We start from the raw sequence: 14,180 nt of genomic DNA, 5'->3' as shown, positions 1-14,180 counted from the left end.
GGCAATCCTCATTGGGATCAGTTTCTTCCTCTGTAAAAAGAGGGAGTTCAAGTAGATAGTTTCTGAGGTTTCTTCCATATCTAGATCTGTGAATTCTTACGGTCTACACCTGTGAATTCAATTTTTTTATAAACCCTCTGGTGAGAAATTCCCACCACTAATTAAGGTTATAAATATTTGTGCGAATTAATGTCTTCAGAGAATTACCTAGGGTCACTGAGGGGTCAGTTGAATATAAAACCCTGAGATCAAGAGCTATCTGATTTTTGTTCTTGTATTCCCAGTACAATGCCACAGTACTTGAAATAAAGCATATACTTAATAAATGCTTGCTGATTTTATTGATTGATTGAATGACTAAGTGACTTGCCAGTGTCAGAAGCAGAATCTGGACACATATGACTTGCCCAAGATCATAAAAAAGAGTGGTAGAAGCAAGATTCAAGTCTCCATCTGCTGACCACAGGTCAAATGTCCTTTTCATTATACCACACTGCTGGTAGTGGCAAAATGTTGCCCAAAGACAATTGGACAATGTCACTATCTTTTATACTAGAAACACAAAAGCTTAGAGTTGGAATCTTAGTAGACAGGTAGCGCAAACTTCTTTCCAAAGCAAAATATATTGCACTTCTATGCAAAAGGGCTAGAAATGGGGTAAAGGAACAGCACCTAGAGTCTTTTTAGAAGAAACTAACTGGCTTTTCCAAAGGCATTACTCATTTGATCTAGATTTTATTTACTTGAATACTTCAAGGGACTATGATTTCCTCAATGTGAATATCCCCACCAATCAATACAATTGCAATTCTTTTATACCACACAATATGATCTTTAAGAGTTGCTGTGGCCAGAAAATTATCCACCTATAATCAATCTAGTGAAAAATATCCTCAGACCTGGTTACACTGTAAAATGGGGGGGGGGGGGAGGGTTTGCACACAATCCATCACCAGGTCCATCTTTGAAGTCTTTCTAGTTAGCAAGAGGTGGGGGATGTTAGGGGGGAGAGAGAAATGCTCAGCTGGCATAGTCTTTTGAGAACTCAGGGACACCTTTATTTTATCAAGTAGTACTTGAGTGAATCAATGAAATGAGGACCTAAAAAGGGGGTGATCATCAAGACCAGTCTCAAAACCAAAGATCTCAAACTCAAATCTCTTGTTTACTTTAAGTTTATAGCACTCCTCTATTTAAATTTCTATTATCTAAATCTTTGTTTCTCTTCTCAAAGGCTTTTTAATCTAATTTCATAGTCAGGGAAAGAAGAGAAAAAAATAAATTAAACATACCTATTCAAATAATAAATTTGTGACTAAGAGTTTTTGTGTACAAACTGCATCTATTACCACATCCTATTGGAGCCTATGGATGTTACAACCTCTGAAGAAGTTTTAATACAAAATTCAAAACTCAAGTCATAAAAGTAACTTGCTTTCTTAGAAAGTTCACTTTGATAAAAGATGTTTGACCCCAGCTCTCAATTCCTGTGATTATAGAATATATTTCATCCGTAGCTAAATTTTACAGTACCTAAAGAATCCAATTTTCTAATGCTTTGATTACTTGGAGAAGTAACCAAGTTTGTTGCTATAAATTGAACTGGTGGTATTTTTTAATGATATTTAAAGAAACCCAAGTTGGAAAAGCACAGATAGGTTGGATTTTGAGAGTTTGTGGCAATGCATGTTCTAGGGTTAAAACAGTTATTTTTGACCATGTTAATAGTCAGAACCTTAATCACATAGGTTAAATCAATTAGCTTGAACCAGCCTAATTTTCAGTGATCCAATTCATTTAGAGGAAAACAAACATGAATGGATGAAGCCAATCTTGCATATGGGCCAATTTAACCATACAAATTAGGTTCAGTTGTATTCATGTGGTTATTTAACACCAGTCCATATATGACTGATTAAAACAAAGACACAGATAAGGTATACCAGGTCACTATTAAATACTTAAAACTTCAGCTCAAAAAAAAATGTATATAACACATTAACTGAAGTTAGAGACAGAGGTATATATTTTTTACTTTCCTAAAATTTCAAGGTCCCTCTTGAGATCTGTAATCTCAATAACAGTTAGCAAAAAACATTATCTATAAGACATGACATACACAGAAAGAAGAGGAAAATTTTAGTGTTCTCAAACTATTATTTTTCCCTCTTTAGTTTCTCTTCCTATGTTATGGTAAAAATGGCCAAAGTCCAAAACATTACTTTGAAAAAACATAGCAAGGTCTACTTTAAACAAAACTGGGTCATGAAAATATAGTTTTCAAAATACACCCATTTAGGAATTTCTATAAAATGTCTTTGTATAGCAATCTACTCTATTAATATTTAAATGGAGTTTTATGAAATTTCTGAAATTTATGATTTCTTTAGCATTTTTTACAAATTAATCTACTAAAGTATATTTTTGAGTACTTTTATGAATTCACCATCCTAAACATATTTTAATTTCCATTTCAAAAATGACTTAAATTCTTTAAGAATTAAAATGCATTTTTTAAAAGGCAGGAGACCATCCAATGCGAATGAATAGTGTTTTAGTTACATACTTGTTTTTTGTGGTTGCCTCGCAAAAAGGAGCTGGGAATCCCATTTTTGCATTCTGAATCACTTTGTTCTTCATAGCTTTCAAATTCACTTGAACTCCACCCATAATCCAAAGAGCTGTTGCCACCTTCATCCCCATTCTCAACATCATCATAAATCATTTCCTCTGCATGCATTAATACCAAAATGGAATGAAAATGAAAATGCAGAAAGTCACTTGGTTTTAAACTTAAACATGCACTTCAACTAGTTATAATTTTCTACAATATGGCTTGGAATATTTCATGCATCATTACAACAAGTGAGATGCTGACTGTGGAGGTTTATTCCTTTCAAAGGACAAAATTGGAAATGCTTTTATTATTTTCCAGAGAAAATGAATTAACCAAAAGCCTCCACCCATGGCTTTCAACTCAACCCTCATAATTACATTTTTTTTAACAAGACTCATGATTTCATTTGAATAAGAACTTTCTAACAAAGGAATTCTATCTACCAACTGATGAGCACTTGCTCTGTAGCTAAGCAGTTAGTTGTGTGGTAGCCTTGAGTAGTTAAATGATTTCCCCAGGGACACACAGCTAGTATGTGCCCAAAACCTTGAACCCTGGTCTTCTGAATTCTCAGATTGTCCCTCTAGATCAGTGGTTCCCAAAGTTTTAGACTTGTGAACCCCTTTCAGTAAGTCACAAAAAATTATGTCATGAACCTCTAGAATAATGAATATACTACTCATAATATTGTTTACAATTATTTATTGCTTAAGATGCCATTAAAGAAAAGGGTTCACAAACCACTAAGTGGGAACCACTGCTCCAGCCTATAAAGGGGCTTTTTGGTTTAATGGAAAAAACACTGGACTTGGAGTCAGAAGACCTGGAATAGAGTCCCAACTCGCCTCCTCATTTGAATGTATGATCATGGGCAACTGAACCTTTTAGAACCTCAATTCTCTCATTTTTTAAATAGAACTTTACTGTGTTCATACTGTATTATATCTGAATTTCTCACATGAATCAGTTCCAATGTTTATGAATTGTGTGCTGATCATTTTAATCTTTTTTAATTGTTTGCTATAATAGGCTCTGATGCAAATTTTCTTTCTAAAACTCAAGATTCAAATAATTTCATTATAAGAATCAGTAAATAGTCACTGTTGTATAACCCAGTGGAATTGCTTTAAAGCTTTGAGAGGTGGGAGGAAAGGAGGCAGGAGGATCATGAATCATGTAACCATGGAAAAACATTCTAAAAAAAAAAAGTAAATAGTCACTGAATATTTCAAAGAGAATGAAATCAGGAATTCATGTATGCAATTCTGCTTCTTGAGCCTATCAACAATACTATAACTTTAATCTACATTCAGAGAGGACAACTTGATTTCAAGACAGGTGTGCCTCTATATGTAAATATATGGTTTCATTGGTGTTAGTAAATGTCCGTGCAAATATAATAACATTATCTGCTATTTACATAATGCTTTGAGATTTAAAAAAATTTTCAAGCACATTCTCTTAGTTTCACAACCACGTAAGCTAAGCAGAAAAAGGATTGCCCTCCTTATTTAAAGATGAAGAAACTGAGGTTCAGAGAAATTGTGTGATCATAAAGCTAGAAAAGGGGCAGAGCTGAGTCAAACTCAGGTAATCTGGCTCTACTATCAGTGTTTCATCTCCCCAAACTCAGGACATAAAAAGTACAGACTAAAATTATGCACAATTGATACATGGCATATAGCACTGTGGATTCAGATCCTTCTTTTCAGAAAATGCTTCCTATAATTTAACTTGCTATAGAATCTGCTTCTAGAAGAAGTCCCTTTTGGAAAGCCAAGAATATCTGCATTGCACCAAGTTCAATTATTTATTAAATGTGTCATTATAAATGTCTATTTTGGGCAAGATTTTTCTTTGGATTGAGTCTCGGTTGAAAAACTACGCAGAATAATTAAAAAATGGCATTCTTAGAGTGTGAAAACTTGCCAGCATTTCCTTAATTAAGTCTATCCTTTGGGTTGTTTCAATTAAACCTGTTGTAAAGAATATTTTCACAAGCCACTAAAAATAGTCATTACCAAAGTAGCACTGAAAATTACATTCTCATAAAAAGAGAAAGCACATAAAAGAAAAGATTTGGATGCATTTGGAATTGTTGCATTTTTAAAATTAGAAACATTTTTTCAAGTCAAAATAATAATCCCAAGTCCTTTATATATCAACTTATTTCATTTTCTTCATAAATTCACATTAATTCTTCTAAAAGCATAACGTGCATTTTAAACTTCTATTCAAATATCCTGAAAAGTAAAGAATGAATTTTTTAAAAGATGCCTGGGGAAAAGAAAAAGATGTGAGCAGTTTCATTATAGGGTACCTGTTGTGTAATTAGAATTTTGTGCCCCAGGACTTCACTTCCCAGCATCCCACTTTCATCCTTACATTTTGGAGATAAGGTTCTGTAATCCTGTCCCCTCTTTGCTCTTTTATTTCTGAAAACATGGCTGGAAAAGCTGCCTTTACTCATGCTTCTTTACTTTTGTCTTTTTATCTCCTCTACTTCAAGTGATTATTAATAAATCTTATAAAATATAATATTTGGAGTTATTGGATATTAATTTTAATCTTACACTCTTCAATATCTTCTGCAATAAAAATATCACATTTTTGTAATTGGCTTTTAGGTAGATCGTGGTATTTATAACTGAAAGAACTTAGTGAACATCTTGTATAATCTCCTTATCTTGTACATGAGAAAACCAAGTCCCATAGAGGAAAAAGTAGCTTGTCCAAAGTCACTCAGAAGAGTGGTAAGGGCTAGGCAATAGGGGTCAAGTGACTTGCCCAGGTTCACACAGCTGGGAAGGGTCTGAACCTAGATTTGAACCTAGGACCTCCCATCTCTAGGCCTGGCTCTCAATCCACTGAGCTACCCAGCTGCTCCCCTATTTCCTTATTTTTAAAAGGAGGGAAATAAATAAAACTCTCTGTGCTAAATCTATAATCCTAAAATATTGCTAAATGGCAGCATGTAGATCGCATCTATACAACACTAAAACAACCAATTGGTAGATTCATCAATGACTTTATTCACAAAACACTGTCAATTTAGTGACTAAAATCAAATCAATCTTCTGTGTGAACAAAATGACTTCTCATTTGCCTGATTAACTGTCCAAAGAAGAATTAGGGGTATATGGGACCCTAGATATTATCCTGTCCAAAACCCTCATTTTGCAGAGGAGAAAACTGGGCCCAAACATTAAGTGGTTTTCCCCAAGCAATATAGGCAAGTAGCCAAAAGAGGATTTGAACCCAGGTCCTCTGCCTCCAATTCTGGTGTATTTTCTACAGCATCAAATGTCCTCCCTTACTCTCACATTCAGTTCTAAAGAAGGTCTGGGCACCAATTGCTACAAAGATGCAAAATAAAATGTGTCCTGAACTTTCAATGCCTTTCCTCTTCCCCTCCTCAGCCATTTAAATCCTATTTATTTTTCAAGATCCAATTCAATTCCCATGAAGCCTCCTCGGATTACTTTAGCCTTCATGGATGTGCCTCTTTTTGAGCATGCATAGTACTGTATACAGCACTGGCTTCTATTTTCTCTTATTCACTTTGCTATTTTTTCACTATGTAGAGGTGTATCCCTGAGCAAGATTATAGAGTTAGATCATACAGATTATACTAGATTTAGATCTGGAAAGCCTAGTCCAAGTATGTCATTTTATCCATGAGGAAGGACACTGAGATCTTGAAGATTCAGAAAGATTAAACAACTTTACCCAAAGTCTCACAGAATCAAATAGATTTGAACCCAGGTCCTCCATCTCTTGAATTAGTGTTCTTCTGACAGTATGATAAAACTGTAAGATCATTGAGAGCATAGACCTGCATTATATGTCTTCTATATTCCATTATATTTCTTCTCCACTCTATATGGACGGGGCACATTAGAAAATTTGTGATAAACCTTCACTTAAAAGTTATTGATTAAACTGTTGAAAAAAAAGATGCAACCTTGTAAAACTATTTTTGTTTTTAGTATTTCTACTATCTAAAGTCTTTTGCCCCCATCAGCTTTGTGAAGAATAAGGGCACTGACTCCTCTCATTTACCAAAAAATGAATGTGGTTTTAACAAGTATAGACACACTAACTAGATTGTGAACTCCTCGAGAGCACAGATATTCTTTTGCCTTTCTTTGTCTCACCAGCTCTTAGTCCAGTCCTTGACATGTAATAATTATATAATAAATGCTTGTTGTCTTTTTCCTCCATATTTCTTAAAGCACTGCTGGTCTTATTCTCCACAATTATTCTCCTTTTTTCGAGAGCCAGAAGCAGGCAATGTCAAGTCCTACAAAAATGATTTAGATCCTCTATGGGGTCCTGGATTCAGAAGGCTTCTCTCGCTGCCAGGAAAAACAACTCAAGCCAGACACTGGCATCTGTTTTTCCCAATGAGGCCGCTGATTGGCATGTTCTTCTCTTAGCTTGACAGGAATCAAGCTGTGTGTCACCAAAGCACAATAATCTGGCCTTGGGCACTTTCCTTCCCAGCTGAGATCATTCCAGTTGGTTGAGATCCCTCAATACCCTTACCTAGTGGCTGTGGATTGAAAGATCTCCACACCGAGTCTACTGTTATTCCCTAAGAGATCATATTTTGCCCACAGCAACTTTTAGCATTGTTCTCCCTCATGAACACATTGAACACTGCTGCCAGTGAGCCCAATACTCAGAAGCTATGCTAATCAATATTGCCTGAGAAGATTCAGAAATTCAGTGGTATTCAATTCCAGAGAGTTCTAAATAAAATTTAGAAGTAAAAATGGCCTTAAAAACTACCTCGAATGAACTCTCTCACTTTACAGGTGAGGAAACGGAACCCTGGAAAGGACAATAAAGATAATGATATATAATACTAACAATTCACATCCATATGGTCATTTTAATGTCCAAAGCACTTTACATGCTATCTTAATTCCCATTTTGAAAATGAGGAATCTAAGTTTCACAGCAGTTAAGTTAAAGTCTCAGTTACTCAGTCATGTAAGTAATAAGTATCTGAAGTAAGACTGGAACTCAGTGTTTCTTATTTGAAGTAAAAGTGTTCTGACTGCTAACTGCTTTGCCCACAGTGACAAAGTAGGAAGCAGAACTAGAATTCAATTAAGAGAAAACAAGAAGGAAAGAGGAGGGAGGAAAGATTTTAAAAAGACACAAACCTCTACGTTCTGATAAGATATTATGAATTATTATCAATATTTATAGATTAAAGTTATCCAAAGTAATCAATTAAACACACACATGGGAGGGAAAAAAAGATGTTAGGATGAATATCTGCACTCTAAAGTCAAACCTGGTTCTGAGTCTGAATTTTCTCTTGGCACATCATCATAAATCACTTCTTCTGGGTCTAAAACAATAAAAGAAATAAGTTTAAAACCTAAGCAAAAACAATTCATTGCTATTCATTTTTTACACAACCATGAGTTTTCATGGACATCTAGGTGGCTGCAGAGGAGAGAGTGCTGGATCTGGAGCAGGGAGAACTCTGTGAGTTCTAATCCCACCTCAAACATTTACTAGTTGTATACTGTGGGTAAATCACTTATTCCTTTTTTGCTTCATTTTCCTCATCTGTAAAATGAAGTAGAGAAGGAAATGAAAAATTACTCCACTATCTTGGCCAAGAAAACCCTAAATTGGGTTCATGAAGAGTCAGACACTATTGAAATGACTGAACAACAACAAAGTTTTCAAAAACTAATACTGAAGCTTGTATAAAAGTCTAAAAGGTGATAAATGAGTGTGCAGGCCATATAATAGGTTGTAATATGCATAATATATATTACATATAATATAAAGGATAATATTTTGATGGCCAAAACATTAAGTAGATTATTTTTAACTGGACTTTCTGTACCTTTTGACAAAAATGTTGTCTATCATCCAGATAGTCCACCCCTGGATAAACTACATACTGCCATTAAATTTTAAATTTTATCAAAAAGTATCATCATAACATCAGAGACTGAAAGCTAAAAGGGAATGTAGGGTCCATCTTTACAGATGAAGAGCCTGAGCCCCAACAAATGATTTGCTCATGGTCACACAAGCAGCAAAATCATCAGAGGAATATTCTGAACACAGATTCTGTGATTACAAATCCAGAGAGAATATTTTCCCCAGAAGATATTTACAATAAACTCAGTGATATTTCTGGAGGGCATGTAATGTTTTTTATGGTTGTGATGTTTGAGAGTTGTTGAAGAGGATCAAGAGGAGAATGAGGTTTTTGAGGGGAAAGCCAAGCTCCAAGGATGCCTGCTTTAAATTGAAAACCAACAAAAGCAAGTTAAGTGCTTGAAATCCTACTAGACAAGCCCCAACAAAAGCTTTTTACCAGGTTATAAGTGTTTGTATCCATTAAGGAATTACACAGAAAAATGGACAAAAAGTTATGGTTTAAATACTTCTAACAATTATCTCCCCTTTTATTAAAAACCATTTTCTTAACTGTAACCCTATTTTAAAATATGTGCATAAAATGGTAATTAATTGAGGTAGATTATAATCTATCTCCAGATTAAAGCATATTGTTCTTCAGTCATTTTTGAGTCAGGTCTGACTTGTTTGAGGTTTCCTTGGCAAAGATAATGGAGTGGTTTGCTATTTCCTCCTCCAGGTAATTTTACAGATGAGGAAACTGAGGCAAACAGGGTGAAGTGACTTGTCCAGGGTCACAGAGTCCAGGGTCACAGAGCTAATTAGTGTCTGAGTCCAAATTGAACCCAGGAAGATGAGTCTTCCTAACTGCAGGCCCAGCATTCTACCCATTATATCCCCTATAGCTGCTCTTCATGATATTAAATCTATCTTTATATAGTATACAAAAGGAATCCCAAACTAACCAAGAATCTATTCTATAAGATACTCAGTCTGTTCTTCTCCAGGCCTTAGTTAGCCTCCTAAAGAGAATTCAATTACTTTCTAGGACAATCTAGGTCAATCATTCTGCTTCTACAGAATTCTGATAGTTACAAGGATTGTCCTCAAATCAAGTGAAATCTTATCTCTCTGCCCCTGCTGTTCCTTGGTCTGCCTCTTGGCACCAAGAGGAACAAGACTGATTCTCCTTCTACAGGGCAGCCCTATCACACTGCCCTGCGCCCATCCCATCCAAGTCTTTTCTCCATACTTAAAATCTCTACTTATTCTAGCCTATTCTTACATGGAATGGTCTTAAGACCCTTCACATTCCAGTTTTAACTCTGGATCTATCCCATCTTGTCAATGTTCTTTCTGTTTAAAAAATGAATAAACCCAACAAATCATGGTTTGATTTTTAAACTAAAAAAGTATGTAGAGAAAACTATTGCCATACAAAAACTATTTTCTGTTCCCTTCTTGCCATCATACTCTACATATAACAGAATATTTACTCTGGTTTAATAACATTTTTGATCAAAATCCATGTTGTATTTATGTTTCTGATGAGAATTATAGAATATTAGAGTAGACAAGCATCGTGGAGATGAAAATCCCTCGTTTTATAGATGAAAACACTGACACCCACGTTAAGGAAGCCACACAGATAGCTCTGGGCCACACAGATAGCTGGTTACAGAATGAGGGCTAGAAGCTGGGGGCCCCAACTCCAGATGCAGCATTCTTTTTGATTGCACTGCATGACTACTATTTGCTACTACTGAAGTGATGCCAATTTACTGTTTGTACTAAAATGTAGGCCTTGTAATTAGTTGTTATCTGGATAGGAGAAATGACTAAAGGAAGAAAATTCAGATTAATTTAGCCTTGGAATTAAATTGCTTTGGAATAGCATGTCCATAATTTGATGGTAAATTGATGCTGATTTAAAATCCCCTGAGCAGAATCATCCAATTAGGATAGGTTTTTTTTTTGTTTTGACAGTGTCATAATTAAAACCCAGAATGAAACATCCCAGTGGATAATTTAATAATTATGGATAACTAAGATGGCTCTACCTTGTAAGTCAATCACACAAGCCAATTACACTGAGATTAGTGAGCCAGCAAATAACAAAAGGAATAATTAGGGAACCAATTTTCATTGTTCTATTAAAGGGAATCCCGCAACATAGAACCTTTAAAGTCAGCCTAGCTAAAAATATTTACAGACTTACAAAACTATATATGGACTAGAAGATCACATATGCTGTCTGCCACAGGAACCAGCCTTTTCCAGGAAAAAAGAGAAAAGAATAAATTTCCATGGAAGGGAATTGGTTTAAAGTCAAATAGAGACAGAAAACCTGTGAGTGTTCCAAATCTATTGCTTACTGTGGACTGGAAGTCAAAGCATTTTAATATCACATTCTTTAAAGTTGATTACAGGTACATGCCTTCCAGCAAAAATTAAAAGCCTGTGGGAGCTATGTTCCTGGAATGCCCATTGACTGAAGCACCTTTTCCTATGGAGGTAATTCTGCACTGAACAGACTATCAGATTCCTGTTGTTATTGTTCAGTCATATTTTACTTTTTCTGATTCCATTAGGGATTTTCTTGGCAAAGGTACCAAGTAGTTTGCCATGTCCTTCTCTTATTCATTTTACAGATTAGGAAACTGAGGCAAATGGGGTTAAATGACTCACCCAGGGTCACTTTCAGGCCACACTTGAACTCAGAAAGATGAATCTTCCAGCACCTTACCCACTGTGCCACTTAACTGTCCCATCAGCTTCAAGGGGCACTGATAAACGTTTCTTCATTTCAGCCTGACTGCTTACTGTAATGCTACATTTTTAGTAAAATGGATGATTTTTTTCTATGTTTCAGAAATTTTGTTCATGAACTTTTCAATTTAGTTTCTCCTTTGGGGCTGTTTTTTGATGACACTCACTTTCCATCCATGCTGTATTGGCAGGATCAGCAACCCATTTGGCTAGAGGACTGTCTTCTTTATTGACCTGGTCTTCACTTAAAAACAGATAACAAAGAGTATTAATATTTATTATCATCACCTAGAAAAAGAAACCCTTCATATCATACCTCACCATGAAGCCAAGATTTTATTTCATATCATAATAGACCAAGGAATAATTATACTCATAAACTTTTTAAAGAGAGTTTATAGTGCATTTTTCTGATAAAAGCCCTGGGAGAGAAGTGCTATCAATAGGATTACCCCTGTTTAATAGAAGAGAAAATGTAGATGCTATAATGCCGCTCTAGGCCTCACTTTCACAATTCAAAAAGTGGTAGAGCTTAGGGCTTGAACCTATGACTTCCAAACTAGTGAGCTCTCAGTAATACCAAGTGTCCTTTAGGCACTCTGGTGCAATCAATCCCAAATCATAACTTTTGCTGTGTTGTGTGGTGGAAGGTGTGTTGGATTTGTGCCATTGGCTTTAAATTTAAAAATGGATTCCACCACTTACTAAATGTCTGAACTTGTGTCCCTTAATTTCTCTCAGTTTGGGGGATGGTCTATAAATCTTCCAAAATCCTATCCAGATAGTCAAGCATTTATTGAATGAAAATCATCAAAACTTTCCTATTAATCTATTTTCTTCATCTATAAAATGAAGAGTTTGGGCTCAATAGCTTTTAATATTCCTTCTAACTCTTAATCTATGTTCCCATGATCCTAAGGTGCTGCATATTAGTGGTAAGAAATAATTTTTAGTTCAAATCTGGCCTCAGACACCTAGTTTTGTGACCCTGGGCAAGTTACTTATCTCCAACTGTCTAGCCCTTACCACTCTTCTACTTTGGAACCAATACACAGTATTGATTCTAAAACAGAAGGTAAGGACTTTGGGCTGGGCTGGGGGAGGGGGAAAAAGAAAGTTTTAAAAATAAAGGGATAAATGTATTCAAAGAATGGAGAAAAATCAGTGAGAGCTAGATTGGCAGAGGTCTTGTGGAAGAACTAGAACTTGACTAATCTGTGAAAGAGCTTTCTTACAGAGAGAGAGAGAAGGGCATTGCAAGTAAGGAGAGTCCTAGAAGACACAAAAAATGCATTTGATATTTTTCTCTTTTTTATTATTCTATCCCTGGCAGAGGCCGAGATGTCAAGAGGAAAGAACAGAATATATTATTCACAGTTCTAATAATTAAATCCATGAAAAATCAAAGGTAGACTTTTACTAAGATAACATGATGGTTATAAGAAGCCATGGTCAAGCAGCTAAGTGGTGCGGTAGATTGAAAGCCAGGCCTAAATATGGGAGGTCCTGGGTTCAAGTTTGACCTCAGACATGTGTGTGAACCTGGACAAATCTTTACTGCTTTTATGACTAGGAGCCAATAACTAGTATTGATTTTAACATGAAAGGTAAAGGTTTAAAAAAGAAAAGCCCCGGCGACACAATCCCTGTTTTTTGGAGTTCAGCATTCTCTCATTTGATTTCACAACCTATTTCATCTTCTAAGTTAAAAAAACAAAAAGGTGGACTCAGATGCTACTTCTGACTTGTATTGGTTGAATGGTCCTAATATAACTCTCCAAACTCTAGTTCCAAGACTACAAATTACAGAGCAGATGCCAATTGCATTAAGTGAAGAAAATTTCTTTACCCAGAATCTGATTCCATCAATTAGATGACAGTATAGCCCTGAAAAGAGTGGCATTTTTAAAATAAAATATACATAAAAATAGTCATATTAAAATAAAAATTAATGAAATAAAACAAGCACTCCTTAGGCACCTCCTAATTATCAAGCATTGTTCTAGACAGTAGAGAAACTAAAGTGAAGCTATCCCCAACCTGAAGCAACTTGTATTTTACTGTGAAAAAAAAAATTCTTATTTCTAATAGTTCTCATTTTCAGATAAATATAGATTTATTTCAGATAAATATAGAAAGAATCATGGAAGTCCTAAAATATTTTTAAATATAATTAGCTATTAAATATCTAAATAAATACTTTGTGCCTAAAAAGGCTTCAATTTTCTAATTTTAAAAACACTCATGTAGTACTCTAAAAATATAAGCCTTTTTCCCTAAAAACAAAACAAAACAGTCTTTTTTAAGCCCTTTGCAAGAAGAAAGAACTTATTCACAAATAGCAAAGGCTGTGTTCCAAGCCTTGGCTGATACATAAGCAATGACGGTTTGAATTGGAAACATATCCTAAATCTTAATTCTTTCTTCTTTATCTCTGCATTCCAAAATTCAACTCTTAGATATGGCCGAGGGGTATACTCTGCCACAGATTGAACTTGCTTTTAAATAAACATTGGTTTGTGGAAAGAATTTCCATATATATGTATGTATATAAAAATTATAAAATGTAATAGATTTTAGCAATTATATTAGGCAAACCTTTCATTTCACTGATAAGGAAACTGAGTCCTAAAAATAGGAAGCAATTTGCCAAAGGACACACAACAGATTAAGTTATAAATCTTTCCAAACAGAAATCTAGGAAGCCAAGGAAACATATAGTTAGGACATGAGGGGGGTTGTCAACATGAATACTAATGTGTTTGATTATGATTGGCAGAGGCTGTGGTATCAAGGAAATCATGACCAAACCACCACAGTCTTATAGATTTGAGCAAGTGATGTAAAAAGATAGTAGATAACACCAAGAAAAATAAGGAAAGCGTGATACAAATAC

The 14,180-nt window shown here is 35.1% G+C and overlaps 1 protein-coding gene across 6 annotated transcripts in view; it reads right to left on the bottom strand.

Moving 5' to 3' along the window:
• Positions 1-14,180, bottom strand: part of ARHGEF10 (Rho guanine nucleotide exchange factor 10) — a 242,570-nt gene that overhangs the window by 151,127 nt on the left and 77,263 nt on the right. For all 6 annotated transcript variants that reach the window (XM_007476218.3, XM_007476220.3, XM_007476221.3 and 3 more), the window contains 3 exons: positions 11,452-11,528; positions 7,926-7,982; positions 2,567-2,730 (listed from right to left, as the gene is read on the bottom strand). In XM_007476218.3, the coding sequence (XP_007476280.2) occupies positions 2,567-2,730; positions 7,926-7,982; positions 11,452-11,528 (298 nt within the window). The remainder of the gene's footprint in view (positions 1-2,566; positions 2,731-7,925; positions 7,983-11,451; positions 11,529-14,180) is intronic.

The sequence above is a fragment of the Monodelphis domestica genome, chromosome 1, assembly GCF_027887165.1.
Source record: "Monodelphis domestica isolate mMonDom1 chromosome 1, mMonDom1.pri, whole genome shotgun sequence".
NCBI lineage: Eukaryota > Metazoa > Chordata > Mammalia > Didelphimorphia > Didelphidae > Monodelphis > Monodelphis domestica.
The sequence above is the reverse complement of the archived record's forward strand: the minus strand, read 5'-3'. Positions and strand labels throughout refer to the sequence as shown.